This window comes from Phaenicophaeus curvirostris, chromosome 4 (genome assembly GCF_032191515.1).
Source record: "Phaenicophaeus curvirostris isolate KB17595 chromosome 4, BPBGC_Pcur_1.0, whole genome shotgun sequence".
Lineage (NCBI taxonomy): Eukaryota > Metazoa > Chordata > Aves > Cuculiformes > Cuculidae > Phaenicophaeus > Phaenicophaeus curvirostris.
Window position 1 is genome coordinate 66,529,295 of NC_091395.1, and position 20,970 is coordinate 66,550,264.

The 20,970-nt window shown below is 36.7% G+C and overlaps 1 protein-coding gene across 1 annotated transcript in view; it reads left to right on the forward strand.

Annotated features, from left to right (window-relative positions):
- SORCS2 (sortilin related VPS10 domain containing receptor 2) overlaps nt 1-20,970 on the forward strand; it is a 553,277-nt gene that overhangs the window by 492,329 nt on the left and 39,978 nt on the right. Inside the window, exons 12-14 of the mRNA XM_069856403.1 lie at nt 4,904-4,980; nt 10,876-10,967; nt 12,439-12,546. Coding sequence (XP_069712504.1) covers nt 4,904-4,980; nt 10,876-10,967; nt 12,439-12,546 — 277 coding nt within the window. The remainder of the gene's footprint in view (nt 1-4,903; nt 4,981-10,875; nt 10,968-12,438; nt 12,547-20,970) is intronic.

A 20,970-nucleotide genomic window follows, 5' to 3' on the forward strand; every position in this document is an offset into this window, starting at 1 on the left:
AGTGCCAGCAAGTGCTGGATTGGCATATGCAAAGTTATCAATGGCTTGGAGAAATATGTCGAAAGGTAGTTTGTACCCTTATATTCTAGGTTTGGGGATTGCCACCTCTGCCGGTATATAACATGATTTTTAGCCAGTTACTTTTTAAAGTATTTTAAAATTAGCTTTTACTCAGGACAAGTAAAAAAGAAAAAATACAGGGATTTCCTGTATGCCAAAGCGTGTTGCGAAGAAGTTTATAAGAATGCGAGTAATAGAAATGAGAGATGATTTTGCTTAATCAAAAAATTCCAAATGTTTGTTTCCTAAATTGAAGAAGCAAGTTATCAGAACGTAAAAACAGCAGAGTCATACTGCCTCAGGCCAAGACCCCATCTAGCACAGTATCCTGCCTCTGTTGGTTGTATAAAGCCTTTGGAGAGGTGTTTAAGAAGACTTAAGGTATATATGGAGCTCCAGGCCATGTTTTGGGAGAAAGCACACACATGGTATTTGTAATAATGCCATCCCTTTATTAGGGAAAAAGTGTAAATCTAACAATAGCTTTAACAACAATGCATTTAAAATTGGATGAGAAATGTAGGAAGTAAAGTTGAATCATATACTGACAGTAATTTGAAGGGACATCTTGTTCTTGTCACTTAACTACCAAAAGTCTATGAAATAAGGCAGACTTGAGAAGCTTCTGTCTTACAGACAAAACTTTTTGAAACTAGATGGCGAAAAATTCTGTGTCAAGTGTTAAAGGAATTTTCAGGCCATTTAAATCAAAAAGTGATTTTAAAATTATACCATTTGTCGCTCTGGCTAATACAGCCTGCAGTTGATTACCCATACCAGGTGCAGTAACTTTTTCTGTCTGAAGCTGAATTTTCTTCAGTGTATTATGTTACCTTTACTTGTCACCACAAATGGATTTTGAGGTCTAACACAGACCCATTAAAATGATAGAAAAGTTGTAGTGGCACACCTGAGGAGTTACTGCAGACATTTACAGCTGTAATGAAGAACACAGACCTTGGTGTGATTCACCAGGCAAAACAGCACACTGATGATTGTGGGTACAGTGTGAACAGTTCAGGATGTAGTGGAAGCGCTGCTTACAAACTGCCTGTTTCCCACCTTCTGTATCATTTGAGTGTGATGTCTGTTGTGCACACGTTATTGGCTGCCACACTTACAAATGAGGTTCTTAATTCCACTCAGGTACAGCATGGAAACTTTCAGGATGTTTCTTTCAGCTGTACTTTCTGAGAGCTCCTGTGGCTTTGACTTTGTAGTGATTTTTTTTTAATGTTATTGATTTCGGGATTTTTTTACATTTCATTTGGTGTGAACTGGAGCTGTTGTAAATGGGTTTACAGGGTGCTATTATGTGTACTTCATCTAGTTAGCTGGCTTGATCCAGTAAGAAGACACTCTGCGAGGTAGCTAGAGCCTTGCAGTAAAATTGTGCACTTTATTTTAAATCTCAAAAGTTACAGAATGTGCGAAGCCTTTGAAGTTATTTTTATCAGAATATAAAAAATAAAGGTAAAATAATGTAAAGAAAACTCACAACTCTTGTGTAACAGGTTAAATAGCAAGGTTTGCAATTAAAACTGTAGTGAATCAGCTAAGTTCTCTGAAGGACTTAGTTGTATTCTGGTTCTACTTTTTCAGGCTAACAGCTTTCAAAGATACCCTTGGTTTAAACTCATCACACTCCCCTCTGTATTCCTATGGAAATTTCCTTTTGCCTGTCACCCTGAGACAGGGCTACATGGCTGCTTACCACTGCAAATAACACCCTGTGTTTTGCAGGAGCCTTTTTGTCACCATTGGTGATGCAGGTTTCCTGCTCACTGCCTCACCTGCCTTTTCTTTCTGAATCCACTGATGCTGTTTTGCGGCAAGATGCTGTCTGCAGTACCCACATAGTAAACTGCAACTAAATTGAGAAGTTTTATCCTTTGTAACAGAAAGGATTTTGTTGCGTGTTTGAAGGCTTGACTTATGTAATTTTGCAAACTTTTCAAATATAATTCTGTTTCCTAAAAAAATCTCAAAATAGTGGAAATTACAACCTTCATAAATGTGCAGAACATTATTTCAGCAATCACAAGTTCCTGCATACATTACTTCTTGGTTTTTGCACTTGACCTAGAGACAGACTACTTTCAAAGGTCAAAGAGCAGTGAAATCTTTTTTCTCAAAACAGTACACCAGCCTCTATCCAAGTTTGTCATCAGTTGTATATTTTGAGAGAACAGCATTTCTCTGTAATTATGACTGAGCCCACCAACTCCTTTTGCTCATTTAGCAAGAAAAAGCAATAAAGGTAAAACCAAAACTAGGAGTCATGTCTGTGGTGTTACAGAGCAGCAATTTACAAAGCTGATGCTAATATCTTTCAGTCGTTATCATATCAGCTGGATTTAAAAGGCTTTCTAATGAAGCAGAGTAATTCTCCATTAGCTAAAGCAATTAGTACTGCATCTTTTAAAGTGCAGATCCATACCAGTTCTTAAAATGAAGACGTACTTATGTTAGTTGGTTTCAGTAAGTAGCAAATAGAGGTAGAATAAACATCATTTATCTGTGAGAAAAAAAAAAAAGCATTCATCAAAGTTACCTGTGCGAAGAACGATGTAAACTGACAACAATGCTTTTGATTCTAGCAACGAAATATAAATATTTCTATCACCAGCTATCCCAAATTAAAATTTCTGTGAGTAATTGCAGAATATGCCCATTTGCAGAAATGTTTAACAATGAAAAATATCATAGAATCATAGAATGGTTTGGGTTGGAAGGGACACAAAAGATCACCTAGTTCCACCCCGTCCTGCCATGGGCAGGGACACCTCCCTCTAGACCATGCAGCCCAAGGCCCCATCCTGCCTGGCCTTGAGCACTTCCAGGGAGGGGGCATCCACAACTTCCCTGGGTGACCTGTTCCAGTGTTTCATCACCCTCATCATGAAGAATTTCTTCCTGATGTCTAATCTAAATATTCTCCCTTCCAATTTAAAGCCTTTCCGCCTCATCCTATCGCTACATGCCCTTGTGAAAAGTCCCTCCCCAGCCTTCTTGTGTGCCCCCTTCAGGTACTGGAAGGCCAGCTATAGGGCGTCCTCAGAGCCTTCTTGGGTAGGGAGTGTCTATTTCCAGGGTTAGGAAGTTATCTTCGATGCACTCTAGAGTCTCCTGGATTTCCTACGGCTTGCCGAGCTGCTTTTCTAGAAGATGTCAATGTGGTTCAAGTGCCCCCGTCGGACAAGGGCTTGCAAGCGTGAAGCCTCCTGTAGTTGTGGGGAGAAGGCTTCATGAGTAGGCTCCCCTTCATCAGGTGGCCTGTAGTATAACCAGCCACAAGGTTCCCTTTGTGGCCTCAGTCTCTTATTCCTGCCTATAAGCTTTCAACCTGTTTGTGGCTATTCTTCAAGGACAGCTCTTCGTACTCTATCCATTTCCTGATATAAAGGACAATGCCTCTGCTGCACCTTCCCAGCCTGTCCCTTCTGAACAGCCTGTAGCCATCGATAGCCACACTTCAGTCATGGGATTCATCCCACTAAGTTTCAGTAATGGCATTCAGGTCACAGCTTTCTAGCAGTGTGTAGCTTCCAATTATTTGATAAATGAGAAAGTGTGAAGTGGGTCAGAAAACATGAAAACCCAAGAAGGGGCAGTGGCATCTTCTGCAATGTTAGATGAAGGTGAAAGAAATGAACTGACTAATACAAGTTCCCTGATTCAACATAAATATTCTAATCCTATCTAGGTTGTATTTAAGGTTAAATAATGTAGTTATGCCATTAAACAGTGGAGAACATACAGTCTTGATGGGCCAAACAGAGTATATTTTGGGCAGTGAGCATTGTCATTCCTCTTAGGAACCCTTCAGCACTAATATGCACACTCTGCATAAACAGATCTGGTTTGGTGGTTAAAAAAGCTATTTATATAACACACAAGTGAAATTTCATATTGCAATTCTAATCTCAAGTGTTTTCTTTCCTTTTCTGCTTAAGAGCGTCTGATAATTTTTATCTTATTTCTAGTGTAAAAACAGACAAACCATATATTTAAGTCAAAATCCCCTGGAGAATATCATTTAGAAGGAATATTGTGCTATGATTGCTTCTCCCCTAGAACACTGTAAACTGCCTTGTGGTTTAATAGTTTGCAATTTGAAATGCTGCGTATTGGAAGATAGAGATCGCAGTATTTGGGATTGCATCTGCTAAGATCATCTTCCACAAGTTTGTTTTAACACTTCTGTTTGCTTTGCAGTAATCTGAATAGTAGCTGCTGCTCCTCAGTTTTGTTATTTTTTTTTTTTTTTGTCAAAATATTTGGTAGATTCCCGGTCAATATTAAATAAATCAAGTAATTTTGCTTTAGTTTTTTTTTTTTTATATTTGCACAGTTTTTCACAGTATTTCTCCAATTCTGGATTTTCCTGCCACTTCATAAAGTCTTACAAATAAAACAGTTTTTATTTTAACAGCTCAAGTTCAAGATGAATCATTTAAAAGAATGTGATTAAAGGTTAAGGTATGGCTTCTGAGTTTATGGGTATTTCAGCCTTACATCTTAAATACGGACGGCTTCTTTTATAATTTTTCAGCACGTAGCAATAAAACTAAAATGTTGGTTTGGTCACTGTGTTTCTGTATTAGAATTAAGCCTCATTGCTTCCACCTATGGGTAGCTAGCAGTGTAAAGGAAGAAGTTTAATGTGTGCAGTTTTTAAAGGATTTATCTGGTGCTACCAGAAATGAAGTAAGCCTGCTGATCATCTGAGTTTAGTTCTTGCTCTGACCTGGAAACTTCTCACTCTGACTGGCATCAGGACTAGATCTAATCTCTCTTGCTCACGTGGATGCAACCCTTTTTTCGTCCTGTTTTGTGACAGGTAACCTGGGGTCCCAGCTGGTTGAGTATAAAGAAGAGATGTACATAACATCTGACTGTGGGAAGACGTGGCGTCAGGTAGGAAACAGAAATCATCAAAGGCACCTGGAAATAATTTTAATGTACATAACGTGGTTAATTTTATAATGCTTAACTAATCTTTATATACCCACTCTTTTGAGGGAGGTAGCTATTGTTTATCCCCATTTTGCTTGGAAACTGCTTGAGATTAAGAGGTGGTTTTGCAAAGACTCAGATTACTTGGACTGTCAAGTTCTGCTGAAATTCAAATATTTTGGTCTCTTTAAAGACATTATAAATATCTAGTGTGAAAAACACAGTGTCTGTTTAGTAATTTAAGTAATCTTCCTATGCTAATAATATCTTTTAGTGTGATTTAATCAATTCTGGGACTACAAAACCCAAAGTACCAAAAAAAGAACAGTTATATAGCAGCTCTGTGCTGTTTGAATTCTGGATGTCTTTTGCTTCCAATGCTTAGCGTCAGTTTAAGCACTGCACCTTTATTATGTATTTTTTCCTATATTACTCTGTCTCAGCAATGCTTAACCATTGGGATTTTTTCTTTCTGTGTGTATATAGCAACAAGACACAATATGATCTGAAATCTACTTATAACGTTTATCCCAGAGGGGAAAAAAAAAAGCAACCTCAAAGGACCAGTGTGTCAAAAAGTCATTTAATTTCAGTTAAAATAGTGTTTTAGTGTTCAGGTGAAATAAAATTAAGTTGTTTTATTTTCTGAGAACAAGTTAAGTGTGAAAATTATTTCGTTAGTCTTACTGAGCCTGGGGAGTTTGAGACTAAAAAAAGGAAAATACAGGCACTTTCCTGTATTGCTATTGTAGTGTGCCATAAATACTCCACCAAAGGACATTTTAAAAGAAATACATTATTTTTTTTTCCTGATAATGTCCTTTGAGGTTTAAAAGATAAAATTTTATGCCAGATTCCTTCTTGAAGTCTAGCATGTGATAAATAGATATTTAAATGCAAAAGCCTTTCAGGATTTACAGTGGATACTGTCTTGTCTAATACTTCATGGAGGCCTCACTAATAATTTATTGTCAGCATTTGCTGAAGTTCTATAGTTTTTCTTGGGTGAAAAACAAGAAGAAAAGTGTGAAGGGGGTCAAATTCATATTTTTACTGCTTTTTATTTGTGAGACATTTAGGCAACTGATATGTGATGAAACTTGACCTTAAGATGACTAATCATGCTGTACAACCAACCACAAACTCATCCCTCTTTATGATAGTCCAAATGAAAACCACCATTGCTAGCTTTATTTTAATTAAAGCCCTTGAAAGAGCTTACTCAATATTTGTGATCTGATTAAAAAGGTAGATTATTATATTTTATTTTATGTCCTTACTGTTTATGATCAAACAGTTCTTCCAGAGAACAGCAGTACATTTCCTTTCTCTGTTGGAGTTCATGCAACGTAAGACAAAGCTTCAGTCAGATGATAACGGGAATTATTTAGACAGTAAATTACAGGTTTTCTGTACTGACAAAAGCAGAGCAAAGCTCATGTTTTGGCACGACTCTTCGGGTGGGTTTAAGTCACTGACTTGGAAACTTTGTGGTTGTCACTAGTGAGTGCCTGTCACCTTTCCCACTCATGATGTTGCAGAGCTGTCTGCAGACTAGAAGAGGAGCAGTCTGTGCTTGTTTAGTCACAAAGTAATGCAGAAAAATGCATATATAAAAGGCTTTAGGGAAAGACAGTTCAAGGAATTAATTAAAAGCTTTCCTGAAAAATAGCAACATTGATTCATGGGAATATAGGACTGGGAGGAAGGTCAAAGATCATGTAATTCAACTGAGACAGCAACAAACGTACCAGGAACGACTCTAACAGAGGTTTGCCAGACCTGTTTGTTAATCCTTCACTGCAGGAGATTCTGCAGGGTGTTCCACCATGCTTCACAGATTCATAGTTTCATGCTTCTACGGGGTGTTTCACCATGCTTCATAGATTTTTCTGAATATTTCAGATGTGGGCTATGCTTTGTTCTTGCAGCTTCATAGATTTTGCAAAGTAAATTAATTTATTTTTGTCTTTGGAGAGAAGTGGTTTCCTGTCACCTCTGAATAATTTTCCATATGTTGAAAGGTGATTATCATGTCTACCCGGAATATAAGGATTTTCCTAATGGATCAAATTTCTAAACTGCTTTTCCTTTTTGTTGCTCATTCATTGGATTATCTAATATGACAAAGCATGGTAAAACTGGATGCAAACTTATAAATATTGTCAGTATAAAATGGAATGAAATTATCACCCTTGATGTCTTAACTTTACTGGTACCTGATTTCAGAAGATGTTTTCTTTGTGTTAGCATCACATTGTTGACTCAAGATTCATGGCTGAGATCAGTCCCCAAGTTCCTGAATTGGTAATACATCCTCAATTTAACAACGATCTACTGATTTTCATTCAATAGTTTCTTAACCAGCTGTATACACTTCCAATTATTTCAACTAAACCCATATTTCCATAGGTTGCATATGGTAAGGTTGTATGAGAGTTCAGGAAGTCTTGCTATGGCAACATAAATAGCTAGTGTTCATAAGTAGAAATAAAAATGCTTAACAGATTTTTTGTGAAATGCAGTAAATAGCAGTGGACAAATGGAAAAGTAAAACCAAGGGTTCTGACAATAGGTAGTCACATTACCACTTGGGCTATCTCCTCTTGTTCTCCTGCCATTCTGTTGCATGATGCCTGAGCTGCTTTTCTATCTCTTGAATCTTCGCTCTTAGTGTGTAAAATTTTAAATTTTTGACTGTATTGTACAACATTGCACTGTAAATAACAGTAGTTTAGGAGCTGATTGACAAGTAGCTTAAACATCCATGCAGCAGTGGAGATCTGGCCTGTAGGAGAAGGTTATCTCACCTTGAGATTACAATGAACAACATGGGTTTAGATCATCTTAAGTGAACAGGAGCAATGTAGTCCAAGGTTAACTTGTGGGACAGATACATCTATTTGAAAGATTTCTCTGTCTGTTATACTAGGAAAACAATATCATAAAATGTGTTAATGAACATGATACTGAGTCAGATAGGTAAATAAATCTTGCATCTTGGGAGAAATGGGCTACCTCTGAACACAATTTCAGACCACAGATGTTTTAAAAATTTCTTTTTTTCCTGTGGCACATATTTTTTTATTTCTGATTTTTAAAATATTAGGATACTCTGTCAAATGCTAGATGACCTTGTGTATACATACGAGTATGGTTTATTTATTTATTTAAGAAAATTATTTCTGTTTACATTTATGGTTGCCTTTGCTCTTTCAACAGCATCTGTTACAATACTGTGGTTGAAATAGGGCAGAGTAAGAGAAACGATTTCAAAATAAATGGCTTAAATAAAAAGAAAAAATCAGCAACAAAAAAACTTCCATATTTGATCTCCTACCAAAGTAGCTAGTGTGTCATCAAAGTGCTTAGTTAAAAGGTTATGCTGAAAGCGTATGTCTGGGAAGTGAATATAGATCTCTAGAGCTTTAGTATGGTACTTACTCTGTTGGAATATTCTTTATCTCAAGCCGTTTTGTATCAGACCAATTTGAAAATCTTTTGTTTAAGCAAGACTACTTGTTTTTCTGCAGACATCTTAATAGATGGATAGTAACACCTTTTAATCACAACAGTGAAGGCTGCAGTCCCAGCTTCCCACCCGCACCGCCTCGTTCTGTGTAGGAAAGCATCTGTTTCTGGATTTGAATTTAGAAATGGATGTCACTTGGTGAAAGAAGCAAGTGACTTCAGGCATTTTTGGTTACTTTTGAAACTTGAATATCTCAAAGTAAAAATGCATGTAGTACATTTCTCTGGGATCATGTAGCCATGTTTTCATTGATTTCATGGAGCTCTCCTAATTGCTCCCAACTGATATCCTGGCCAGAAATTGCTGCTGAAGTTGTTAGGATAGACACAGGAGCAAACCTGGAGAGCAGAGGGAGGAGGGAGAGAGAGAAAAAAAGAGAAGTTAACATTATAATTATAAAGCACATAACATGCTCCAAAAATTACAGAAGAAGTAAGAAAGCATAGAAATAGATTATAAAAAAATTAGTCCTTTAGTGGATGGCTGCTGGTAAGGATCATAATAAATTTATGACCTGACTTTAGTTAGCGAAGAAACATGTATCAGAATTCATGCTGCCTGTGAAATAACATATCCCCTGTTCCTGGGTTTTAATTTCATCTCTGATACTGGGACCACCTTTGCCTAAATCCTTTGAGAACCGTTTGTCTTGCTTTTGTTTCTAGAAAGCACAGATAAATATTTTGTTTTGTACTGAACTCTGCAGGCATGAAATTGTTAATTCTTTCCAATATACCGAAGATGAAGACTTGCTTTCATAAGGAATTTCATACATTTTCATTATTAAGTGTTAGAAATCAGTGCAAGAAGAGCATGGCATAAAGATGGCCTTAATATGCATGTATTGTGTATGCTTTGCTTTATAGTGTGCTAAATCTGGGGTACTAAAGTGGTGCATAAGGAAATGCCATGATGCTTTTCTGGAAAAACCTAAATTGGATAAAGTGATGCAGATACCTGCTTTCTTTAGTATGATTGTGAAGCTTTTGGAGACGTTGTGTCCCAGCATATACTGTTTCATTTTGATTCCAGCAAAAGTTCAAGCAAAGTTTAAAGGAGGATCAAAACTCTGCTTGCTTATCTGACTCCAGCTTATCTCATCCTTTTGAAGTACATCTGAAATTAACGTCTGTCCTTTACTGAATTCTATTCTAAAATATGCAGCTGTGTGGAACAAGTAGATAGGACTGTAAATGCCTCATATCAGCGTTTCACCTGCAAATTGGCAACATTGAAAAACTGATCAGACACTTCAAGCCCTAGGATTCCCATAAAATATACTCTTACTAGATGAGAGGAAGACTGAATTCCATACCTAAATGAAATGCTTACTATTTTTGAAGCAATTGTGAATGTACTCTAAGATACTTTTCCCGTCATCTAGTTCAGTCATGCTGATAAATCCTGTAAATGTAGCATTTAGTATTGCCAGAAAAAGAAGCATTGAGCAGTGTCAGTATTTTTTCATTCACAAGGCAAAGTAACGCTAACCTTTATGTTTTTCACCTTTGCTTTGTCAAAGTCTGTAGGAGGCTGCATGTTCATTTGTTAACTGCTAAGTGTGTGTGGTAACTCTCACTTTATCACCTGCTCTGATGTTAAATGAACTTTCACAAGCTAATAACATGAGTAAACCCTATCTTAAACCAGCTTTCAGATGGAAGAAGGGAAAATCTCTACCTGTTCACTTATTTTAGTACCGTCGGTGACCTCTAGAAAATGGATGAAAACAATTTAGGAAATTTTGAATCCTTTGTTTGAATCAGTATTTTGATTCAGAACTTGGAGCAGCTTCTGTGTGAGATCACATAAAGTCTGAATTTAAAGAGATGTTTGATACTGGAAATGAAGAAAATGTACTTTCCCTCGTTATTTCAAGTTCTGTAGAGATTGGAGAACATGAGAGAAAGTCACAGACAGCAGTGCTTTTCCCATTTTACTTAGAATTAGACCACAAAGCATTTTATTTTGCACGATTCACAAAATATGGCAAATACCAAAGTAAGGTGATAGGTCACTTACTGATATATAATAGGAAGGAATGCAGAATGCATGCTTTGAGAAATAAAAGCTTGGGCTAAAATCACTTTAGACAGTTTAATCTGACTGTGATTTGAACCTGAACATTTTCTGATTCACCTGCTTAACTTTCTTTTCTTTTACAGCTGGGAGAAATGTAAGAGTAAAACTGACTTTTATGTCCTTTTCAATTTGAATTGCAGACATTATAAAACATATAAGTCTTTTAATCCTGGCTTGCTGTTACACTTTATTTCTGCTGTTTTGTACATTTGCTTATCTGGCCATTTTTATCCAAATTGCAGGTCTTTGAAGAAGAGCATCACATATTGTACTTGGACCACGGTGGAGTTATTGTGGCCATCAAAGATACCTCTATTCCTCTGAAAATACTCAAGTAATCCTACAGTCAATTAGAGTAGAGCTGTTGTGTATTCAAGACCTCAGGCAAAGTTCAGAGTATAAGATGAGCCTTTTGATTGAATCATGTATCAAATGCAGATGGAATCAGTTTAATTTAACATTAAGTCAACAAAACGCAGATGGATGTTTTCTTAAAGATTACTTCATGGTGCTGAAGATGCCATGGCGTAATGAGTTAATCATAATGAAATTTTCTTGCCTCAGTGTAGATATTTTTTGTTAAAAGGCTGTCCTCAAACTCTACAGTATGAGTCATGTTCAACATGATTGTCATCTGCTACAAGTTTGCACCAGCAGTGTGTGGCAATGATGTTCAAACATCGTGGTGTGTGTGGCTTAGGTATCCAGCAGGGATAGTTGATTCATACTGTAATAAAGCTCTGTTCCCTCTAAGGTCCACAGTATGTAACGATATTGGAGAATAGCCCTGAGTTGCTCTGGAAAGAGCAGTATAATGTAGACTTCGGGAGCCAGTGGGGAAAGAATTTATGTGGGCTTATGTGCTGTGGAACACAGTATGCAAGAAGCTGAGTTCTTCTGAGTAATTAATCATATGCACAAATTAACTGTACTATGCCTTGAATGTAGATCCTGCCCTAGTGCAGTGGATCAGCAAATGTCCTTCTCAGCTTGTTTGGCAGGAAAGCTTTGCTGCACAGCGTTTTGTTACAAAATTTCAGGTTTTAAACAGCATGGTAGTGAATCAAATTATGGCAGTCTTACTTAAAGGTGTATAAGATCGTGATCTTTGGTATAAAAAAGCACAAGAGATCTTTCTTATTCGTTTGTGACTAGGCTTACTTTTATGTAATACTCTTGACACTAACAGGACCTGGGCTATGTACTCAGCTAGAACAAAAGCCAGCCCTAACCTAGTGTCCAAAAAGACCTGGAGTAAAGGCACACAAGAAGAGAGACTTCGATTCATGAATTTTGGGTGCACAGTGTATTTTAAATATGCTTTGCTGATTCTTCAGCATCTTTTGCAAATTTTTAAGGGGATAGTAGCTGTGGAGGCCCATTTTGTGCCTGCAGTTACTGCACCTCCCGGGAGTTTTAGCAATTGAGCTTGTTTGCCTCTCAGGTTTCACTGACCTGTACTTAGCAGGTCCTTCACTCAGAGACTGCTAGAAAGAATGAAGTGCTAATTAACTTGCTTTTGAACCTACAAGGTAGCAAGATTGGTTGTTGACAGACCTTGGTATTTATCTGCCTGAGAATTTACATTATTATGGCAGATTTTTATACACCTTCTAATAAAGATGTGAGACCCTGATTATGTGGCTGTGAGAAAGATCGCATTGATATGATACATTATCCAAGAATATTGTATTTTGGTGGTTGTAAATCCTGGGCTACAGTAGTGAAAGGAGTTTTTTTAAATTAATTAATTCTGTTTTGTAAAATAATAATTGTAAATGAAAACCATTTCTATTTTTTCACAGGTTCAGCATAGATGAAGGCCAGACTTGGAGTACACATAATTTTACCAGCACTTCAGTCTTTGTGGATGGATTACTTAGTGAACCTGGAGATGAAACACTGGTCATGACGTAAGTTTCTGATTTCACCTCTTTTTTTTTTCTAGGGTTCTTTCTGCTTATCATGGACTTGAGCATCTTTTCTGAATGTTTGGGAGAGTGTGACTTTTGCCTTGGCAAGTCACACAGGCTCTCACACCAATCATGTTCAAATAGGTCTGGTATGCAACCTGTCTTTAAAATTATCTTGAGTGCAGGGTTTCAGGTTGTGAAGATAAAGTGTTCTGTGAAATTTTGCAAAGTTACCACACGGAGAGTGGAATGATAGGTCTGCAAGTACAAATCTGAGCAACATAGCTAAAAAATAACAACTTTTCTGTTTTCTACAGATTCTTAGGCAGACTTCAAATATGTTACCTATCTTTCTTCTTGTGAAAATTGTCTTCCTAGTAACTTGTGGTCCTAACAACAAGTCTAGTAACTTCCTTGAAAATCATTGTCCTAGTAACTAGTATTGCAGTACTTTGTCTAACCAAACACTGTGCTAAAAAATACTAATTTTAAATTGGTGCAGTGATTGAGGCAGATGCTGTGAATAGAGTTAATAATAACCCAATTCTGCAACTCAGGCCCCTGTTTATCTGTCTTTTTCCAAAGGGCCAGGGACATCTGGATCTGAACTGCAGGTTTTTCATCCCTAGGATGAATGCTAATATTTTAAAAGTGTCTGAAAGGAAAAAAACACCTGTCCAATTATGAGAAAAGGCACGTGCTGACTGCAGCAGGAAAGGGGAATATGCTCAATTGTGCAGGTTGTCACATGTTCTCCTGTCAGATCAGCTTGTGCGATCCTTGATATTGGAGCTCAATGTGTCTGTGACAAGCTGGTTCTCCTAGGAGTTATGAACAGAACTGCCTTTCATGTGGATCAGTAGCATTTTTCCTGGAAAAAAACCCAAAACAAATAGCTCAATGTGGAGTTGTATAAAGAACCCTCAACAAAATAAAGCTCCTACCCAATGTAATTTAAAGCAATGCACTAAATTAGTAATGTTGTATTGCAAAGGGACGAATTTGGTCTGTTAGTTCATTGTATCTTTCTTTTTTCCCACTGTCCTGTTTATCCTCTATTATACATATGTGACCTGAGAAGATCATGTGCCCTCTTCTTCTCCTTCTTTCAAGCACAGGGGGTTTTATGGTATAATGTATGCCACGTGGAGATACTTATGCCTCTGAATGAAGGATTTTCATGGATTTCAGTGGAAGCAGAGAGATCAAAAGCTTACCCTAAACTGTACTTACTGGCAGATAAAATGGTGTGTGATGACTGTGTGCTCTGTAGGGTTTTTATTATTAAGTATCATTAAAAATGGTGATTTTGTGAAGAGGTGCTTAAATGCGTGGCTGAATAGGGTAAAGAGCTCATATGAAACAATGCCTTTTTGAAATCATCCATCTGAAATATATAAAGCTGTAGTTAGATTTGTAATATGAGCCCAGACTGACAAAAAAGCATCATATGACTTTTATATTTTTAAGGGCAGAACAAGAGTCTGACTCCAGCATCTTAATGCCAGACTTGTAGGATCTTACTTTGCAGCTAGTTCTATTCTGCAGTTTGAATACAGAGAACATCAGCTTACTATCACAGTCTGGCCCTGAGAAGACTTGGAGCCTTCCTACCAAATTCTAAAGATAATGGAAGAATAAATCTGCAGTATGTGTTTCCTTGTTGCTGTTATATCAGCTTCCTTGTCTCATACTGCTTTTGATTGATTCTATCTGCCCAGTATTGTTCTGTCTGACTTTATGTCAAGACTTTTTGTTGTTCTGTCTGGTTTAGATAATTTTCTCTCACAACTTCCCACTGTACTGAGTTGCTGCACATGATGTAATCTACAGTGATTTGCTGCTTTTGAGAAATTTTATCCACTGATACACACTTCCTGGAAGAAAAAAAACCCAAACAAACAACTATGCTCTCTTCTCCATTTTATTAGATAAAAAGTGGTAAGGTGAACTTGCATATGGTGATGGAAATGGATTAGTTGTATCTTTCACCTTGACAAATTCCCTTAGTAAAGGATCTAGTCTGACATTTTTTACTTATACCGGAATTTCATTTTCTCTCTTTGAAAAGGGAATTTGACTAAGAAGTTTGAGTAAAGAGTCCAGCGTCAAAAGCTGCATAAATTAGCAGAGATAATATAATTCTGAAGTGGGAAAGTAATAACTGAAAAAATGTGGAACAGAGACTGTTTTATTTAAAGATTCTAGAATAAACTCAAAAAAGAATTGAAGAATATTTTACTTGTATGGGAAGCAGTTGTTAGGGTAAAATCCTGAATTCACTGATATGGTGCTTCCTTCAAGGTTTTTAATTGGTATTAAAAAAAAAATCCACAGAAAGATTATCTGAGGAGCGACTGGTAACGCTGGCTATAACAGAAACTTCTGATTCTCTAGCATGCTGACTGGTATGTTGACCTGACTTGCAAATAACTTCCGTTTAAATTCCTGTTCTTTCCTAACTTTTCCAAAATTAAGTGGTCTGGAAGGCTTTACTGAAGAAACAGGGGAATATGAACCTGATTTCCTCAAGTCTTCATTTCAGAAAGTTTTGTGTGTTCTCCAAAATAGAGAAAAAAACAACTGTTGACTTGTCAAAAGTTTTCATAAAACTGAGTTGTCATCTGCCAGTTGACATTAATCTAAATCATTCATCTAAATCCCTAGCAGTATTCAAAATATGTACACACAAATGCCAAGGAAAATACATTTTATTCCATTGTGCTCTGCAATAGGCCTGGTGGAGGTTTTTAGGAGTTCTGAGTGTTCAAATCTTTAAGAAACTCGTTCTGTGTAAAAATGAATTTCTGAATAGACCTAGTTAAGATTTTTAGGAAAGATAAACAATAAATTATTCATAAAGTTTAGGAAACTCGATTCAGTGTAAAAATCAATTTTGAAATGAAGAGCTCAAACCCACCATTTATTGCTAAATGAATACGTAAGGTTTGCTAAGAAACTTTCTCAACTGATTGATATATATTCATCAAAATAGCACATGGTCTAGTGGGCTTTATTTTGTTCTAAATTCTTCAAGAATGATAGTTACTGATACCAAATATTATACGTAACAATGTATTATATTTTTGAAGAATTAATACTGGATTGAATAATGGCCTAACTCAGTGGAAAAGAGAATAATTTTTGCATGTCTGAAATATTGATGTTACTCTTCAGAGGAAGTAGTTCATCTAAATGAAAGCTTCAAACCTGTTAAAATCAATTCTAAATCACAGTTCAGCTTCTGACAGTGTTTCCCAAACTGGGTTATTTAGATTGCAGTATAAACTCGGTGGGCCCGATAACCATGGTACCATTGACCACGGCCCCATTTAAAGGCCAATAAGAGGTTACATAAAAGGACTGCTTTTCTTTGATGTCAGGTAGAATGAAAATCTTCCTCATGACTAATATGTACTTTTTTCCAGAGGGATTTTTCTGCTAAGGTCTCATAGAGTAAGTATTTAAGGTGCTGCTGGAACTTTATGACATGTCTGAACTTCAGAACTCTTGCATGTGTGTTTTGCTGTCTTGAAAGTCCTTTGTTGCATTCTATGGGGTTCCTAGGTGATAATGGAAAAAAGAAAATAGTCTAGTTTATGCTTAATCAAAGCAAAGTGGATACGATATTAACAAGTGTTAAATATTAGGGATAGCCATATGGATTTTTGCAGCTGTCATTTCTGCTAGGAATGTCAACCTCACCTTTAGCAACATCGATAACAGTCAACATGACATGTAGTTTGTGGGGCTTATTGCTGTGCTACACGTGGTAGCACACTACCTTTCCTGATATGCTTGAGTATCTTAGATTATGTGACTTTTTAATTCATTTAGAGGTTTTGTGTCATTTTGAGCCCCTATCGTTGAAGTGAGTGCCCACTGCTGTGGTGTTCTAATTTTTATTTCTGGGAGAGAGTTCCATTTCAGTGTCTAGTTCTAATAAACATTTGTCAACAATATAAAATTGTTCGAATATTTTACTTAAATTTTGGTGGGGCCTTGAACTCCATTTTGCAGTATTTTGCTCTCAGAATGATGGAGCTACAGTTTAGGTAACAATTGGCTACTTACTCTGGCTTTGCCACGTGAAGCCTGAATGAAGAATTTCCAACCTGTGACAAAAGAGATGTGATTTTTAGCTATGTTACTAAAAAAAAAAAATTAATGATATAATTTTGCAAGTATACAAAATTAATTTGATTTTTTAAGTAAGATGACAACAGAGAGCTGAATGATGGAAGGCTATCCTTTATAATGTCATATGTTTCTCCTTTAAATTTATCCATTTTGTTCAGTGTCCACCTTGCATTTACTTAAAGAGTCAGTCTACGCACTAAATCTTCATTTTTTTTTCAAACAGCTTTCATGTTAAAAGGTTGTTCTTGAACAGGAATTAACCAAATAGGTGGAAAAAAAGTGTTGGAATTAATTCACAAACATCATGGAGCCACTGAGGTTCTGGATAAAATGGAAGCACACTCATCCTGCTCCTCCCCAGCACTTCTCAGAACCAAAGCATTCATTTCCATTCTTTTTGCCCAAAAGGACTGAAACCAAGATGTTTTGGCGTAAAAGAATGATTGGTGATTATTAATTTTTAGCAGCAGGAAACAATGAAAAAACATATTTTGGTTCAATTTCAACTAAATTGTTTCCTCCTCTCATTTTTCTCTTTGGCAGCCAAACCAAAGAAAAAAAAACCAACAAAAAACACAGCCCCAAAAAAGAAAAACTACTGTTCTCTGCATTAAGTATATGCATGTGTTTGTAGTTTAAGGCACTCAAATCATAAGTGTCTTAGCATATTTGCCCATGATTTGTTGTGTGCACAAGCACTGTGTTTTTGCAGTTACTTTATGCCACAGGTGTCTACTTTTGCACATAGAAGCATTCATCATTCCTGTAGTCGTGATTTAGTTGCCACTGAAGTGTGACCTCTGTGACATTCTTTTGGGGAATTAGAAAAATATGCAGAATTATAATCTGGATGTATAGACTGCAGCTTGAATCTTACATTACATTCCTCCATTTTGCTAGTATGAACCCTTTGACTTATTTAGATTGTGTTGATTTTACAATGGTGTAAAGGAAGCAAAGCCAACTGTTAGAAGGTAAGCATATCTATAAAGATTCATCTGTCATTTTCTTTCTGGAAATGGTAGGCTTTAAATAGCACTGAAGGGCATAGCTATGGCTAACCCACTCTTTCCAGCCCATATCTCCTTGGAAAATCTTTCATTAATAAATGTTACTGCTTCTGTGAGTTGAGGAGTACAATACCTTGGCAGCAGTTACATTACAGATAAAATGCGTCCTTGCATGCCACAACTTCATCACTTTACTCCCTCAGCTTGGTAATTTATTAACAGGTTTTGGCATGGAGGATTCATGTGTCTTGCTGTATGTTCTAATGCACTTTAATAATATGAACTAAAACAGGCAAAACAAAAAGAAGAGTGTTACATTTATTTGCTTTTTAGTTAATATCATCATTTGTAGTGAAGGTCTCAGTGAAGCAAAGGACTTGGCTCTTTGAGCTCACCACAAATTAGCAAGAAACTTCTAACACACTACTCCTTTTATTTAAAAGATAACTGATAAAGTTGCTGCTGTTTTAATGTAAATGGCCTCTGATTCTGCTACCTTGCAGCGTGCTGTTTTGAACATGATGGCTGATAACAAAGTCATGTATAAGAGAGCAAAAGCCAGTGCAGCACTTGGGAGATTAAAGCAGCATGTCTAGTTTGAGAGGCCTCCAATTTCAAACAAAGTAGCTGTGCATCACAGAGTTGTCATGACTAGTCTTCAGTACAACTGGGAAACTTGGACAATTTAAGTTGCTACATTAAACATCTGAATAAATTCCACATGTGCTTTCTTCATGACCTCGGTGGGTTAGTACAGTGGGATTGTTTCCACCACTCTGAGTTCTTTGAGTTCTCAGATATTCAACAGTAAAGCAAAACTGCTGCAGCTTCAGCTGTGCTGCTCTGAATATCTGGTGGGTACATCAGGTTGTCAAAGCCATTTTCTTCATCTGGAGAAAATATGGCTAATAGCTCAAAAGTAAACTCCATAATATTGCAAAATGTTGCACAAAGCATGTCTTAATTTATATAGCATTAGATCCATGCTATAAGACACTACAGATAAAACCCATCTGTCCTGACAAAGGGTGTTTTGATGCCGTGAAACCTTTTGAACAAAATCTTGAAGGACACAGCAGAGAAGTTAAAGAGGAAGGCCAGTGTAGTGGTTATAAAAAGATGTCAGTGACATGTAAGATGAGCAGTGTGTTGTCAAAATCAGGGTTATTTCTCCTGAATGAAGCCATGGAAGCTGAATGTTTACCTGATAATTTTTCAGGAGTCCCCAGCTTTAACTCAATCATAGTTTCAGTCAGGTGGTTTGCAAGCAACACAGACAGCAGACAACACAGCTATTACTGATCATCTGAACTAAGAACATCTGTTGAATAGATGCTTTTTACTATTGAATAGAAATGTGAATTTTGTGGAAGAGATTATCATTGCATATAATTTCTGTTGAATTATCTACTCCTGATTATGAGCTTTGTCAGGAACAGAAATAACTTGCAATCCTGCAACAAATAGTTTCCATGAGTTAGCTTAAAAACTGCATTAAACTGTCTTAGCTATCAAATGATGCAATCAAGTTAAAAAATTATGTGCTTATAAATTAACTAGGAACAAATGTAAAAAGTTGTTATGGCAACTGAAACACTGAAGTTAAAATTATGGATCCTAAATTCTTGCAAATAAAAGTAAATCAATTTCCAAGGTAATTGGAATTTATTTCAAAAATTATTTATCACAGCATCATCTTTCATAGTTTCAACAGCATTAATTTGATGGCTTTGTAATGAAATATAATTAATCAAGATGAAGATTTTTGTAGCTTCTGAATTGCTATAATCTTGATACTTAACTTCTAATCATAAGTGGCAGTTGCTGCACTGTTCCACTTTTTTCATTCAGATGATTTTATTGGACATATATATTTTGCACCTGAGTAATTAGATTGTGATTGCTGTTATGTATTGCTTTATTGTAGCTCATATTTTTGTCTAATCCATTGGATCCTACTTAAAACAAGACTTTCTTTGTTACTTTGGAAAATACTTTTTTTTTTAATTCTAGTGATATTTGGCAATGCATTTAAATGGGCTCCTCTGATGTATTTACAAACCTGAGTCCTCTGTAGGAAACAACTGAAATTGCAGGAACAGTGTTAGTAATCGTGAGGCCATGTTTTCAAACAGTTCACCAAACTGGGTACATTTAAGGTATTGGATTCCCTAGGAAATTTGCCCCAGGAACTGAAAAGCTGTATGGCTGCATTTTTCAAGGGATTCATAGCCGTGCTGGGACACTTCTAGTCTCAGGAATTGTACTTAAGCCAGAAAATGGTAGAATCAATGGTGCAGTTGCTGTGCTCTGTCAGAACATGGTTTTCATTCTGTAGAATTGGAACAGCTGTAATAGAAATGAGTGTTTTTTTGCAAGTGGCTAGGCTAACAGGCAGAAAGGTTATTTCTGTCTTTTGCTAAAAATCCATGAAGTTTGCCCATTGAATTAGTACCTTTGCTGTATACACACATAGTTTTCATAGCTTCTATATTATTCTAGTACAGTTTCCATTATTTCTAGGGTAATTTCTATAATTTTCATATAATTATGTGATGTGGGGCTGGCAATGTCTCAGAAGTTTATCTTACCTGTAGCTTTAATCCTTGTGTTTCACTAATTTCTTGTTCCAGCTAAGGAGAATAAACAGCCTCAGTAGCTTGTATCGTTATCATTACAAAATCAGAGTCAAAAAAATGTTGAGGTTCGAAAGGACCTCTAGAGCTTCATGATCCAAACCCCCTCCTCAAGCAGGGCCACCTAGAGACAGTTGCCTAGCACTGTGTCCAGATGGCTTTTGTATTCTCAAAGGATGGGGACTTCACAATCTCCTTGGGCAACCTGCATCAGTGCTTTGTCACCCTCACAGTAAAAAACATGTTTCTTGATATTCAGAGGAAACCTCCTTTGTTTCAATTTGTGCCCGTTGCTTCAGTTCCTGTCACTGGGCACCATTGAAAAGAGCCTAGATCTGTCCCCTATGCACCTTCACTTCAGGTATTTATAGACATTGATAAGATCCTCCTGAGCCTTCTTGTCTCCAGGCTGAACATAACCAGCTTTCTCAGCCTTTCCTTATAGAAGAGACCCTCCAGTTCCTTCATCATCTCCATGATACTTTGTTGGACTCTGTCCAGTCTATCCATGTCTTTCTCGTACTAAGGAACCCAGAACCAGGCACAGTACTCCTGCTGTGACCTTGCCAGGAAGAGGAGAAGAAATTATAGAGCTGTGTAGCTGTAACTTTTAAGTTTATTGATCCTTGTCTTTCCTC